Below are 12,880 nucleotides of genomic sequence, written 5' to 3' on the forward strand. Positions count from 1 at the left end.
AACTTGGCTAGGCCTTGATTTCCGGTATTGTGTGATTGTCCACCATTTTGTCTGATGTGATTTTCCTATGTGTTGTAAATTGTACTCTGTGATGTTAATGAGTCAGAATTAGAGGCAGTTATGTTAATAAGGCAAGGCTCGATCTATATGATTAGGTTGTATCTTGAGTTGATCTCTTTAGAGATATAAAGATAGAAGCAAGCAGAGAGACAAGAGAGACCTCATACCACCAAGAAAGTAGTACCAGGAGCATGTGTGTTTTTTGGACTCGGGGTCCCTGCACTGAGAAGCTCCTAGACCAGGGAAGGTTTGATGACAAGGACCTTACCCCAGAGCCGACAGAGACAGAAAGCCTTCCCTTGGAGCTGACACCCTGAATTCAAACTTCTAGTCTCCTAGACTGTGAGAGAACGAACTTGTCTTGTTTAAAGCCATCCGCTTGTGGTATTTCTGTTATAGCAGCACTAGGTAACTAAGACACCTAGTAAAGATTATGAGAATGATGCAGGAATGGGTAGTGTTTCATTCTGTTGTGCATAGGGTCACTTGCTAAGAGTCAGAAGTGACTTGATGGCACCTAACAACATAATGACAACACACTAATAACAATTTTCTTTTGACACTGAAATTGTAAATAGAATCTTTTTAAACATAAAGCTATTTCAAGGCTGAACTTAATTACAAGACTTTTAATACAGTTTTATGATTTTTTTTATTCTTGCCTGAAAGCTGTTACTTAGATTTGCTTTGGTATTTTTAGATATTCATCAAGTTTTTATTTCATTGCTTTAAAATCAGTCCTCTTCAGGAAATAGATGACTAATGTTAATGTCGTCTTTATTAGGATGTAGCTTGGCATCTGTATGATATGTTTTAGATGTATCGAAATTCTTTTTACAGGTTTCGTTTTTACGGCACAACTTAGCTAGCTGCTGTGTCATGGAGGATAAGTTCTCCTTACTGTGGTGTAATGGAACTGCTTATGTGGTTCTCGGGAAATAAATGTTGAATGGGAAGATACGGCTAGCTGGAAGTAAAACATGGACTCTAAGGAACCAATCTGCCTTTTGAAATTTAAGTTTTTGTTGGCACAGGAAAACAGGATATAAATGATTAAGCAAAACTGGGAGAACCATTCTTTTTCTTCATTATTAACCTTGATATAATAGGAATTATTTTAAATGATTTCTCACCCTTCAAATATATTCATATTTGGAAATAAAATGAACTGTGGCTAATGGTATGCTCTTTGTCTTCCCCTTTATATCTAGCTCCTATATTTTCTATCCTGATTGAATAGCATAACTATTGGAAACCCCTTTGGTATAATGGTTAAGAGCTATAGCTGCTAACCAAAAGATCAGCAGTTCAAATACACCAGGCTCTGTGGGGCAGTTCTGTCTGTCCTGTAGGGCTTCTGTGAGTTGGAATCAACTCACTGGCAACAGGTTTATCAAGGCTAAAGCCTAAGAAACAATCTGGAAGCCTTTGTCTTCCTCATACCCTATATATTTAACAGCTCTCATATTTGTGCCTTTCTCATCATTCCCTATTGATGTTGTCTTTACTTAGGCCCTTGTTATCTCTCATCCTTTATAGGGTTTCACTATATAGAGATAGCATGAGGGAGTTGTTTGGTGGGGGTGATGGAGCTGTTCTTTATCATGATTTTGATCATGGTTATATGAATCTATATGTATGTTAAACATCAGACTATTTTTTGTGTAATCATACTATGGTTATTTAAATGTTTCTTTGCCACTCTTTTAAAATCGAATTTACAAATAAATCAACAGGTAAATACAGAGTACACTGTTCAAGGCATTGTCCTAAGTGTGGAGAAAGATACAAACCTGCAGAAGACGTGTTTCTACCCTGAAGGGATTTATATTCTGATAAGGTAGAGGTAGACAATACAAATAGCAATAATAAGATAAATTATAATTGTCTCTTAAGGAGATAAAACAATATGCTAGTTTGTTCCAGGAGGAAGAAAATAATTCTCATTAGAGCAGTAGGATAATTCTTCATTGAAGAGAAGGCATTTGAGCTGAGGCCTGGAAAATGCATTAATTTTTGGTAGTCAGAAATTAAAGCAAAGAACATTCTGATAGGAAAAATACAGCACACTTTACAGATTTGGAAGTTTTCTTATTTATAGCTCATTCAAACTTTGGTTATATACTTGAGGAATGCTCATATTCTGTTCTATTCTATGCAGAATTTCTTAAAGCATTTGACTCTGAAGCTCAGATTTCTCACAAGTAATATTATGGTTTTTGAGTGTTTTGCAGTTAGTAATTTAGATCATTTTTTTTTCTTCTGATTTTAATGGCTGTGTAGACAGTGGGCTATTCCTGCCTTAATTTGGTGAATACCAAACCAAACCAAACCCATTGCTGTGGAGTCGATTCTGGTTCATAGTGACCCTATAGGGCAGAGTAGAACAGTCCCCATAGGCTTTTCAAAGAGCAGCTGGTGGATTCAAACTGTTCACCTTTTGGTCAACAGCTGAGCTTTTAACCACTATGCCTTCAGGGCTCCTAATTTGGTCGGTAGATAATATACAAGTGGAAACTGTGATAATACTGAAAAAAATTTGAATAAAATTTTGTATTTACAGAGTGAATTTGAATAAACCAGGTTTTCAGAATATACAATCTTATACAATATTTCTTTCCAAAATTGCTTTCCTCTGCTTTTTCCTTGGGTGAATATATCAATTCTGATGAAAAGTAACAATTTATTTTTCCTTGTCATAGGTTTTCTGTGAAGACCTTGATTGATCGGTCCTGCTTTGAGACAATTGATGATTCTTCTCCTGAATTTAACAATTTTGCAGCTATTTTGGAACAGATTCTAAGCCACCGGCTAAAAGGTAATAGTGCTAACTTTTTTTTCCTCTTTGTAATAAACTCGAAATTTTATAAATAATTCAGTCTAGTGTCCCTTAGACAGCAGCCTCAGAGCATCTCAAGAAATAATAAAGCTGACCTCAGAATGCCTAATCTTTTGGCCTGTATCCTTAGAAAAAAAATGACTATTCTTGAGTTTATACCTATTTCCAGGATGCATTAAAGATGTTGCGTATATGAATTGCCACATAAAAGGAGCAAAGTCACTTTCTACAAGCAATTAAAAGAAAATCTTGAATTAAAAGGTAGCCAAGGTCAGTACAGAATATTTTAATCAACTTACAAAGAAGTACTGCAGGCATTAAGTTTGTTTAGCTTCTACGTCATTAAACTCTAGAATATTTGAAAAATTTTTAGCTTTGAGTGAGTTAAAAAGTGAGTATGTAAATAGGTGCTTGATATTGGTTTCCTTAAAATTAATAAGTAGATATATTTATACTAGAAATATATATCTCTTAAGATGAGACTTTAAAGGAGAATATGGGAGCTATAGTCTTTCTAAAGTATACCTTTTTTAATTAAAATATATATATGTTAAATACAGTGGACAACATCAAGATGTATTATATAACTTTTAATAACAATAAAAAGTAACTTTATCCCTTTAATTCTTTAGAGGAAACTTGATCTTCAGATATTTTCACTTAAGTTTTTATTATCTTTGTAATTTTAATGATATAATTTCAAATCAGTAATCTGCTTTGGTAATATAACTTGTTAGAATCTCAAAATCAATCTGAAGATTATTTCTGTTCCATACTGTTTAAAGCTGAAAATGTCCAAGTTGTACTATAAGTGTTAAAATCAGTTCAGCACTCATGTGGGTCCAGAGCAGAGGGTTGAATTCAATTACATGGGAGAAGAATCTAAATTCAATCAGCCCTTTGCAATTTAAAATGAGTTCCATAAAACCACTGACCTTTTTCTGCTGCAAGTGGTTATTTTGCATTTATAAAAGCTTAGGGGGCAATACAAATTATTTTTATTTTCTTATTTTTGCTGTTCTGTATTTTCTAAATTTTCAATTCATGCTAATTTTAATAAGAAAAATACATTTTTATAAAAACAAATTCTCAGGGTTATTATATTGTGTGGTGACAATGATTTCAAATAACTGTATAAATAATACCTGACCAAAAAACACTTGGGATACACAGTAGACCCTTGATGTACTTTAATGTTCACAAGTATTTTACCTTAAGAACTCAGTTCCCTTGATTCAGTATACCATTTAGCATGTGATTCTTTTTTAAAATATGTAACCAACTATGAATAGAAAACAGTAGGGCCATGTTGAGATGCCCATGCAGAGTGATTGGGTAGACTCACTCATCACCTAAGTCGACCCTTCTTGCATACCGGTCTTTCATCTTCTAAGACATGCCTCAGCAAACTGTAGCTCATGCATCTGCAAAATTACTTCTAAACAATCGTATCTGTTAGTGTTATTTCTGAGAAGTTAATTAACCACTGTATTGAAAATAGGATCCCTATTGATTTATGTATGAGAATTCCACTGTTATGACTAAAACAGTGAGAAAGCTCATATAGTAAGATTTGTACTAATTTTTTAAGCTAGGTAAGATCAATAATTCAAAACTCTGTTTAAAAAAAATTTCTGTAAATTGAATATTGTGGTCACTATTGTTAGTATAGATATATGAATTATGATAAGGACTTAGAAGTTTTGAGATGAGGTATTTTAAAGAGCCAACTCTCTAAGGACTTTCATATATTATTTTCCATTTTTTTAGTATTCTAATATATAATGAATTACTTTTAGAGAAGTTATATAGTTATTGTGATAGTACTCTATGTTCACCTAAAATTTGTTATGTAATAACTAAATTTTTTAACATTTTTATTTATAAAGATATAAATTAAAATTTATAACTTCATGGGTTTGTAAAGTTTAATTTTCTCCAGCCATGTCTTATTTTTGAAGGAAAAGGACATTGGCTTAAAATTTAATTTTCCAGAGAAAGATAAAATCTCCCCCTTCACACTATATATGCAAATATGCAGTATAGGCAGATGCAGGTATGTGAAGAGCTGAGACAGTTATCTACCCAATTCATTTTAAGAGCTCCATTATTGAAGAAAAGGAGGCTTTATCACCATATTAATCTTATTTGAAGTAATCCTTCAGTAAACTGATGCCCTTCTCTGGAATGTAGCTGAGAACTAGCAATTAATCATAGAATATTAGAGTCGAAGAGCTCTCAGTACAGGTTCTTTAGTTCAACCATTTTTTAACTTGTTGATATTAATTTTTAAGCATAATTATTCTGTCCACATCATTCACAACTCTCATAATAAAAGCCATTGCAGAAGCCGGATATGTAAGTGGAATGTCTTTGTTGTTCCAGGGTGGAGAAGACAGGCATTTCACCTGCTTAACAGCAATCACCCCCCAGTACCACTTCAAGTAGTGCCAAGGATCACAAATTGGACCTTAATATATCCAAAATAATTAAAATTGTACAAAATATGTTTTCTGACCATAAAAACACAAAATCAAACCTGTTGCCATCGAGTTGATTTCGACTCATAGCAACCCTACAGGACAGAGTAGAACTGCCCAGAGTTTCCAAGGAGCGGCTGGTGGATTCAAACTGCCAGTCTTATGGTTAGCAGCCAAACTCTTAGCCACTGTGCCACCAGGGCTCTTTTCTGACGATAATGAAATTAAATTAAAAAACAAAAACACAAAAATATCTGGAAAAAAATCATCAAATATTTGTGATTTTAAAAAGCACAAGTCTGAATAACTCATGGGTCAAAGGGGAAGTCTCAGGGAAAATTAGAAAATATTTTGAATTGAATGAAAAATGAAATACAAGATATGAAAATTTGTGGGATGCAGTTAAAGTGGTGCTTAAAGGGAGATTTACAGCAAGCATTAAAAGCTTATATTAGAGCAGTCCAAATGTTTATCAACAAATGAATGATAAACAAAATGTAATATATACATACAATGGAATATTACTGAAAAATGAAGTTCTGATACATGCTAGAATATGGTTGAACTGTGAAAACCTTATGTTAAGTGAAATAAGCCGGATAAAAAAGGGCAAATAATTTGTGATCTCACTTATATTAAATATCTGGAATAGGCAAATGCATAGAGACAGAACGTAGACTAGTGGTTACCAGGGTCTCAGGTAGTGGGTAATGAAGAGTTATTGCTTACTAAGTACAGAATTTCTGTTTGGGGTGATGAAAAAGTTTTGGAAATAAATACTGGTGGTGGTTACACATACAAACAAAAATTTTATGTTAGAAAAGAAAAAAAAAAGGTCTAAAATCAATAACCTTCCTCCTTAAGACACTAAAAGAAAAGCGAATTATATCCAAAGCAAGCAGAAGGAAGGAAATAATAAGAATAAAAGCAGAAATCAATGAAATTAGACACAGAAAACAATAGAGAAAAATCCAAAGAATGGTTGTTTAAAAACTAATAAAATTGATAAACCTCTAGTTGAACTACCCCCCTCCCCGCACCAAAAAAGAGGAAAACACAAATTACCAATATCAAGGATGAAAGAGGGTATTTCCCTATAGACCCTATATTTAAAGGACAACACGGGAATGGCATGAATAACTCTATGATCATGAATTTGAGTACTGAGATGAAATGGACCAATTTCTTGAAAGAGAAGACCTAACAAAATTTAAACCTGTTAACCATTGCCGTCAAGTCGATTCTGACTTACTCAAGAAGAAATAGATAACCGAAGTAGTCTTGTACTTATTTGGATTAGTAGTTAAAAACCTTCCAACAAAGAAAACTCCAGGTGTAGGTGGTTTCAGTGTTAATTATAACCAACCATTTATGAAATAAATAGTAGTCCTACATAATCTCTACCAGAATACAGGAGAAGAGAGAATACTTCCTAATTTATCTTATGAGGCCAGCATTAGCTTGATACAAAACTAGAGTAAGGTATTACAAGAAAAGAAACTACATACCAATATCCCAATGTACATAGATACCAGAATCCTCAATAAAATATTAGCATATCAAACCCTGGAATCAAGGATGTTTTAATATTTGAAAATCAATCAATTTATTTCATTTTATTAACAGTCTAAAGAGTAAAAGTCACAGGAACATTTCAATAGATGTATTAAAAGGTGTTTGTCAAAATCCAACATACATTCTATTATAACAACTCTCCACCAACTAGGTATGTGAAGAGAACTTCTTTAAAGGGCATGAAATCTACAGCAGAGTTTCTTGACCTTGGAATTAATGACATTTTGGATGGGATAAGGACTTAAAAACTCAACTCTGTTAAGATGTTAATTATCTTCGTATTGATTTATAGATTCAATAAAATCTCAATCAAAATCTTGACAGGTTTTTTTATAGATAACTGATTTGAAATTTTATGTGGTTAGGCAAAATAACTAGTCCCTGGGTGGTACAAATGGTTAAGTACTAGACTACTAACCTAAAGGTTGAGAGTTCAAAACCACCTAGAGGCACCTCGGAAGTAGCCTGGCAATTTACTTCCGAAATGTCACAGCCTAGAAAACCCTATGGAGCTGCTCTACTCTGCACACATGGGTCGCCATGAGTGAGAATCTTGACTTGATGGCACCTAACAACAGGCAAAGTAGCAAGAATAGGCAAAACGATTTCACAGGGGAAGAACAAAGTTGCAGACAACAGCGTAACGCTAGAGTAACCAAGACCGTGTAATATTGGTGAAAGCATAGACATAGATCAATGTAACAGAAAAGAGAACCCAGAAATAGACTCACACAAATATGTTTGACTGCTGTTTGGTTCATCCATTTGTTTGACAAAGGTGCAAAGGCAATTCAATGGAGAAATGATAATCTTTCTCAACCAATAGTGCTGAAACTATTGGATATCTATAAGCAAAAAACAAACCTTGACCCATACCCTCATACCATATACAACAATTAAATCAAAGTGGAACCTAGGCCAAAATGTAAAAGGCAAAAATATAAAAATCTTAAAAAATATGTAGAAAATATTATTTTCAGGTAGGTAAATAGATATATTAGATACAAGAACAAGAAGCATACTCTATCAAAGAAAAAAATAAAACAGACCTCACCAAAATTTAAAATCTTTGCTTTCCAAAAGTCACTGTTAAGGGAATGAAAAAACAAACCATAGATTGTAAGAAAATATTTGCCAATCACATGTTTGACAAAACTTGTATCCAAGATATACAAAGAACTCTTCAAAACTGAGCAGAATAAAAACAACAAGCAATCCAGTTTAAAAATGGGCAAAAGATTTTGAACAAACATTTCACTGAAGAAGAATACAGATGGCAAGTATGCACATGAAAAAAGGCTCAGTATCATTAGTCATTACGGAAACTCAGCTTAAAACAACATGAGGTACCACTATACACTGATAAAGAGTTGTGGCAAGAATGCAAAGCAAATAGAACTGTACGTTGCTGGTAGGAGTGCAAAATTGTACCACCTTTTTTTAGAAAAGTTTGTTGGTTTCTTATAAAGTTAAATGTATACTTTTTGTATGTCCCAGCAATCCCAATCCTAGAGAAATTAAAAATTGGGTTTACAAAAAAATCTTTGTATAGTAGCTTTATTCATAATCATCAAAAACTTGGGACAGCCCACGTGTTCTTCAATTAATGAATGGATAAACCAGCTGTGGTTCATCCATACAATGGACAAACTCAGCGATAAAAAGGAAAGAACTATTTCTACATACAGCAACATGGATATATCTCAAATACCTTATGCTCAGGGAAAGAAGTGAGACTCAAAAGGTTAGAGACTATATAATTGCATTATATGACATTACAAAAAGGACCAAACTGTAGTGCCACCATGAGTAAGTAGTGGGAGGGTTGACTATCTAGGGTCAGCACCAAGAAGTTTTTTGGGGGTAATGTAACTTACGTATCTTGTGTGCGTGGTAACACGACTGCATTTGTTAAAACTCTTAGAACTGTATACGAACAGTGTGTTTACGGTGAGTTAAAAAGTAAATTTATAACCCCACACCAAAATTCTGTTCCTTTTTATCAAAACATTTTGAAATGGGGATGATCACACTTTTTTCATTAGAATACATAAAATCTTCACTCCAGGATCTCCAATTACTTTAAGAAACTGGGACAGTTTGTCATGTTGTTGTTGTTGTTGTTAGGTGCCATCGAGTCGGTTCCGACTCATAGCAACCCTGTGCACAACAGAATGAAACGCTGCCCGGTCCTGCGCCATCCTTAAAATCATTGTTATGCTTGAGCTCATTGTTGTAGCCACTGTGTCAATCCACCTCGTTGAGGGTTTTCCTCTTTTCCACTGACCCTGTACTCTGCCAAGCATGACGTCCTTCTCCAGGAACTGATCCCTCCTGACAACATGTCCAAAGTATGTAAGACGCAGTCTCACCATCCTTGCATCTAAGGAGCATTCTGGCCGCACTTCTTCCAAGACAGATTTGTTTGTTCTTTTGACAGTCCATTGTATATTCAATATTCTTCACCAACACCACAATTCAAAGGTGTCAACTCTTCTTCAGTATTCTTTATTCATTGTCCAGCTTTCACATGCATATGATGCAATTGAAAATGCCATGGCTTGGGTCAGGGGCACCTTAGTCTTCAGGATGACATCTTTGCTCTTCAACGCTTTGAAGAGGTCCTTTGCAGCAGATTTACCCAATGCAATGTGTTGTTTGATTTCTGGGCTGCTGCTTCCGTGGCTGTTGATTGTGGATCCAAGTAAAATGAAATCCTTGACAACCTTCTCCATTTATCATGATGTTACTCATTGGTCCAGTTGTGAGGATTTTTGTTTTCTTTATGTTGAGGTGTAATCCATAATGAAGGCTGTGGTCTTTGATCTTCATGAGTAGGTGCTTCAAGTCTTCTTCACTTTCGGCAAGCAAGGTTGTGTCATCTGCATAACGCAGGTTGTTAATGAGCCTTCCTCCAATCCTGATGCCTCGTTCTTCTTTATATAGTCCAGCTTCTCGGATTATTTGTTCAGCATACAGATTAAATAGGTATGGTGAAAGAATACAACCCTGATGCACACCTTTCCTGACTTTAAACCAATCAGTATCCCCTTGTTCTGTCCAAACAACTGCCTGTTGATCTATGTAAAGCTTCCTCATGAGCACAATTAAGTGTTCTGGAATTCCCATTCTTCATTCACAATGTTATCCATAATTTGTTATGATCCACACAGTTAGAAATAGTCGTAGCTTAAGTTCCCTATACTTTTTCTGGAATAAAAAAAAAAAAAATACTTTTTCTGGAATAGATACCTTAAATTTGACACTTCAAATATGCTTTCCTTCTATTTTTTTTTACTCCCTCCCACCTACCCCCCCCCACATACGTACCCCCTTTCTGTTTATTCCATTTTCTTATTCAGCCACCTATCTAGTCTCTGAGATGGGGCTAAGGCGCAAAGATTAATAAGACACGCATTCACATGAAACTCATTCCAGGAGGGCAGTAGGAGGATACCAAAACCAAAACCAAAACCAAACCCAGTGCCGTCGAGTCGATTCCGACTCATAGTAACCCTATAGGACAGAGTAGAACTGCCCCAGAGAGTTTCCAAGGAGCGCTTGGTGGATTCGAACTGCCCACCCTTATGGTTAGCAGCCGTAGCACTTAACCACTACGCCACCAGGGTTTCTAGAAGGAGGATACATTAACAGATAATTGTGTATAGAAGTGTCAAGTCATAATAGAAGTATTAGATGAACGTGATATAGCACAAAGGAATGAATAATCAGTTCTGTTTGGGTGGATCAGGGAAGGCCTCACACAGGAAAGAGGATTCCCAATGCTTCAAGTTACAACTTAATTCTTTAAAAAGTCACCTGTGACTTTGATTATTTACAGAGCAGTGGGCCAGATAGTTTAAGAAAAACATGAAATTTAACATAATAAGGTGGTCAGAAACAACCTTCTGTACTTTAGCAAGGTGGTATCTGGATGGAGCACTGTAGTGAATTTTGTAAAGGTAAAATGGAAAATGAGTAAAGTGAAAAAGCTTCTGAATATCACAATCACTTATTAAAGAAAAATATGGTAAAGTAAAATGAGACATCTCAAATTTCTTATGAATTAAGCTACTGATTATAGTTAACATTTGGCTTGCTGACTCAAATTCATCTTTGATATTGCATTGATTCTGAATTTTTTTTTCCTGTTTATGCTTGTGGATAGCTGATCCTTTTTATTTAATTATGGTGTTCCAGCTTCGTTGGCCTTCTTGATTTTTCTTGCCTGCACCAGGCACATTCCTTCTATAGTACACCACTGCACTGGCTGTGTCCTCTGTACAGAACACAGTTCTCCCAGATATCTGAATGATTAACCCCTCCATCTCCTTCAAAACTGTTCAATGAGGTCTAACCCTTCCACCATACTTTATAGTCCACCTCTCTTCTTTCTACCCTCAAGCACTCCTGACCCTCTCTTTGTGCCAATTTTTTTGAAGCATTAATCAACTTCTAATATACTATATGATTTACATATTATGATTATTGTTTATTGATTTTATTCACCGCCACTAAAATGTAAGCTTCACCATGGCAAACATCTGTGTTTCTTTTGTTCATTGATGTGTCTCAAATCTCCAGAACAGTGCCTGGGATATAGTACGTACTCAGTGAATAATTTTTTGGAAAATTGAATATATGATGCAAGAGTAGTGATCTCCTTTTTTAAAATGGGAATTGGAGTCAAGCTCTTAAAAAAAGAACTAGAACTGTGATTTGACATTTTAGAATTTCTTTAATTGAGTTGAACATTCTGGCGCCTAAGCATTGCTCTGGAAGTCTGGCTTGAACCTCAAAGCTCTTCCTGACTTAAATGTTAAATAGTCACCTCCCCATGAGGCCACCTTTTGAAGTGTAGTATAAACACTCTTATAAACAATAGATAAAGATAAACCTGTCCATTTGGCTTTTGAGTCTTCTTTGTTCAGTTTTGAAAGTTTTCCAACTTTTGATTCTTAGTTTGCATACAAAATGAGACTTGAATTGTTTCTGTAGTAACATGAATACAACTTCTCCAGTAAAAAAAAACCCACATACTCAGGCAAAACATGATATAAAAGATAAGAAAGTGTCTCTGAAGGTCGCCGGAGTTTGGCTTTTAGACAATGGACAAGGCCATTCTGAGAAACAGCCTTTTAAGTTATATACTTGGAAATTGAGGAAAGCTTCAGTAGATTTTATATCTCAGGAAACCTAATAAAAAAAAAAATAGTCAGAAGTAATTCATGAAATAACTAGGGTTATATGTACCATGGAAAATTGGGTTCAGTATCTTAAAATGCGTAGGGGATAAAATTAACTTCTATATTGGTGTTTTATAGTAAACTGAAGGTTCTTTGAGTAGTGAATAAGAACTGTTCAGATCCTGAAAACCCTGGTGATGTAGTGGTTAAGAGTTCAGCTGCTAACCAAAAGGTCAGCAGTTCAAATCCACCAGGGGATCCCTGGAAACCCCATGAAGCAGTTCTACTGTGTCCTATAGAGTCACTATGAGTTGAAATCGACTGGACAGCAGTGGGTTTTTTTAATTTAGATTCTAAAAACAAAAAGCCTTAGACTCTTAACCAATTATGGAGAAGAAGTTAGTAACTAGAAAAATTTAAGTATCAAATTTTCACATTCATCATGTATCTTTTCAATCAACATTATATTCCTATATTTACTCTTAAGTTTGTAGCTCTCATCACTTCTTACTCTTCTGATGCCTTTTGAAAAGCTGCTTTCTTCACTTTAAGATTTTACCCATAATTTCCACATAAACTAAACGACTGTTTTCATTCCTATTGTCTTCAATATTTAAAAAAAAAAAAAAAAAATTGCTGTCAAATTGCTTCCCACTCATAGTGACCCTACAGGACAAAGTAGAACTGCTCCATATGGTTTCCAAGGCTGTAATCTTTACTGAAGCAGATAGCTACATTTT

At 34.8% G+C, this 12,880-nt stretch overlaps 2 protein-coding genes across 7 annotated transcripts in view; one reads left to right on the forward strand and one right to left on the reverse strand.

Moving 5' to 3' along the window:
• LOC126081403 (phosphatidylcholine translocator ABCB4) overlaps positions 1-12,880 on the reverse strand; it is a 323,006-nt gene that overhangs the window by 275,870 nt on the left and 34,256 nt on the right. The window lies entirely within an intron of this gene.
• Positions 1-12,880, forward strand: part of RUNDC3B (RUN domain containing 3B) — a 143,396-nt gene that overhangs the window by 22,228 nt on the left and 108,288 nt on the right. For all 5 annotated transcript variants that reach the window (XM_049893154.1, XM_049893155.1, XM_049893151.1 and 2 more), the window contains exon 2: positions 2,763-2,878. In XM_049893154.1, coding sequence (XP_049749111.1) covers positions 2,763-2,878 — 116 coding nt within the window. The remainder of the gene's footprint in view (positions 1-2,762; positions 2,879-12,880) is intronic.

The sequence above is a fragment of the Elephas maximus genome, chromosome 8, assembly GCF_024166365.1.
Source record: "Elephas maximus indicus isolate mEleMax1 chromosome 8, mEleMax1 primary haplotype, whole genome shotgun sequence".
In the NCBI taxonomy this organism is placed as follows: Eukaryota; Metazoa; Chordata; class Mammalia; order Proboscidea; family Elephantidae; genus Elephas; species Elephas maximus.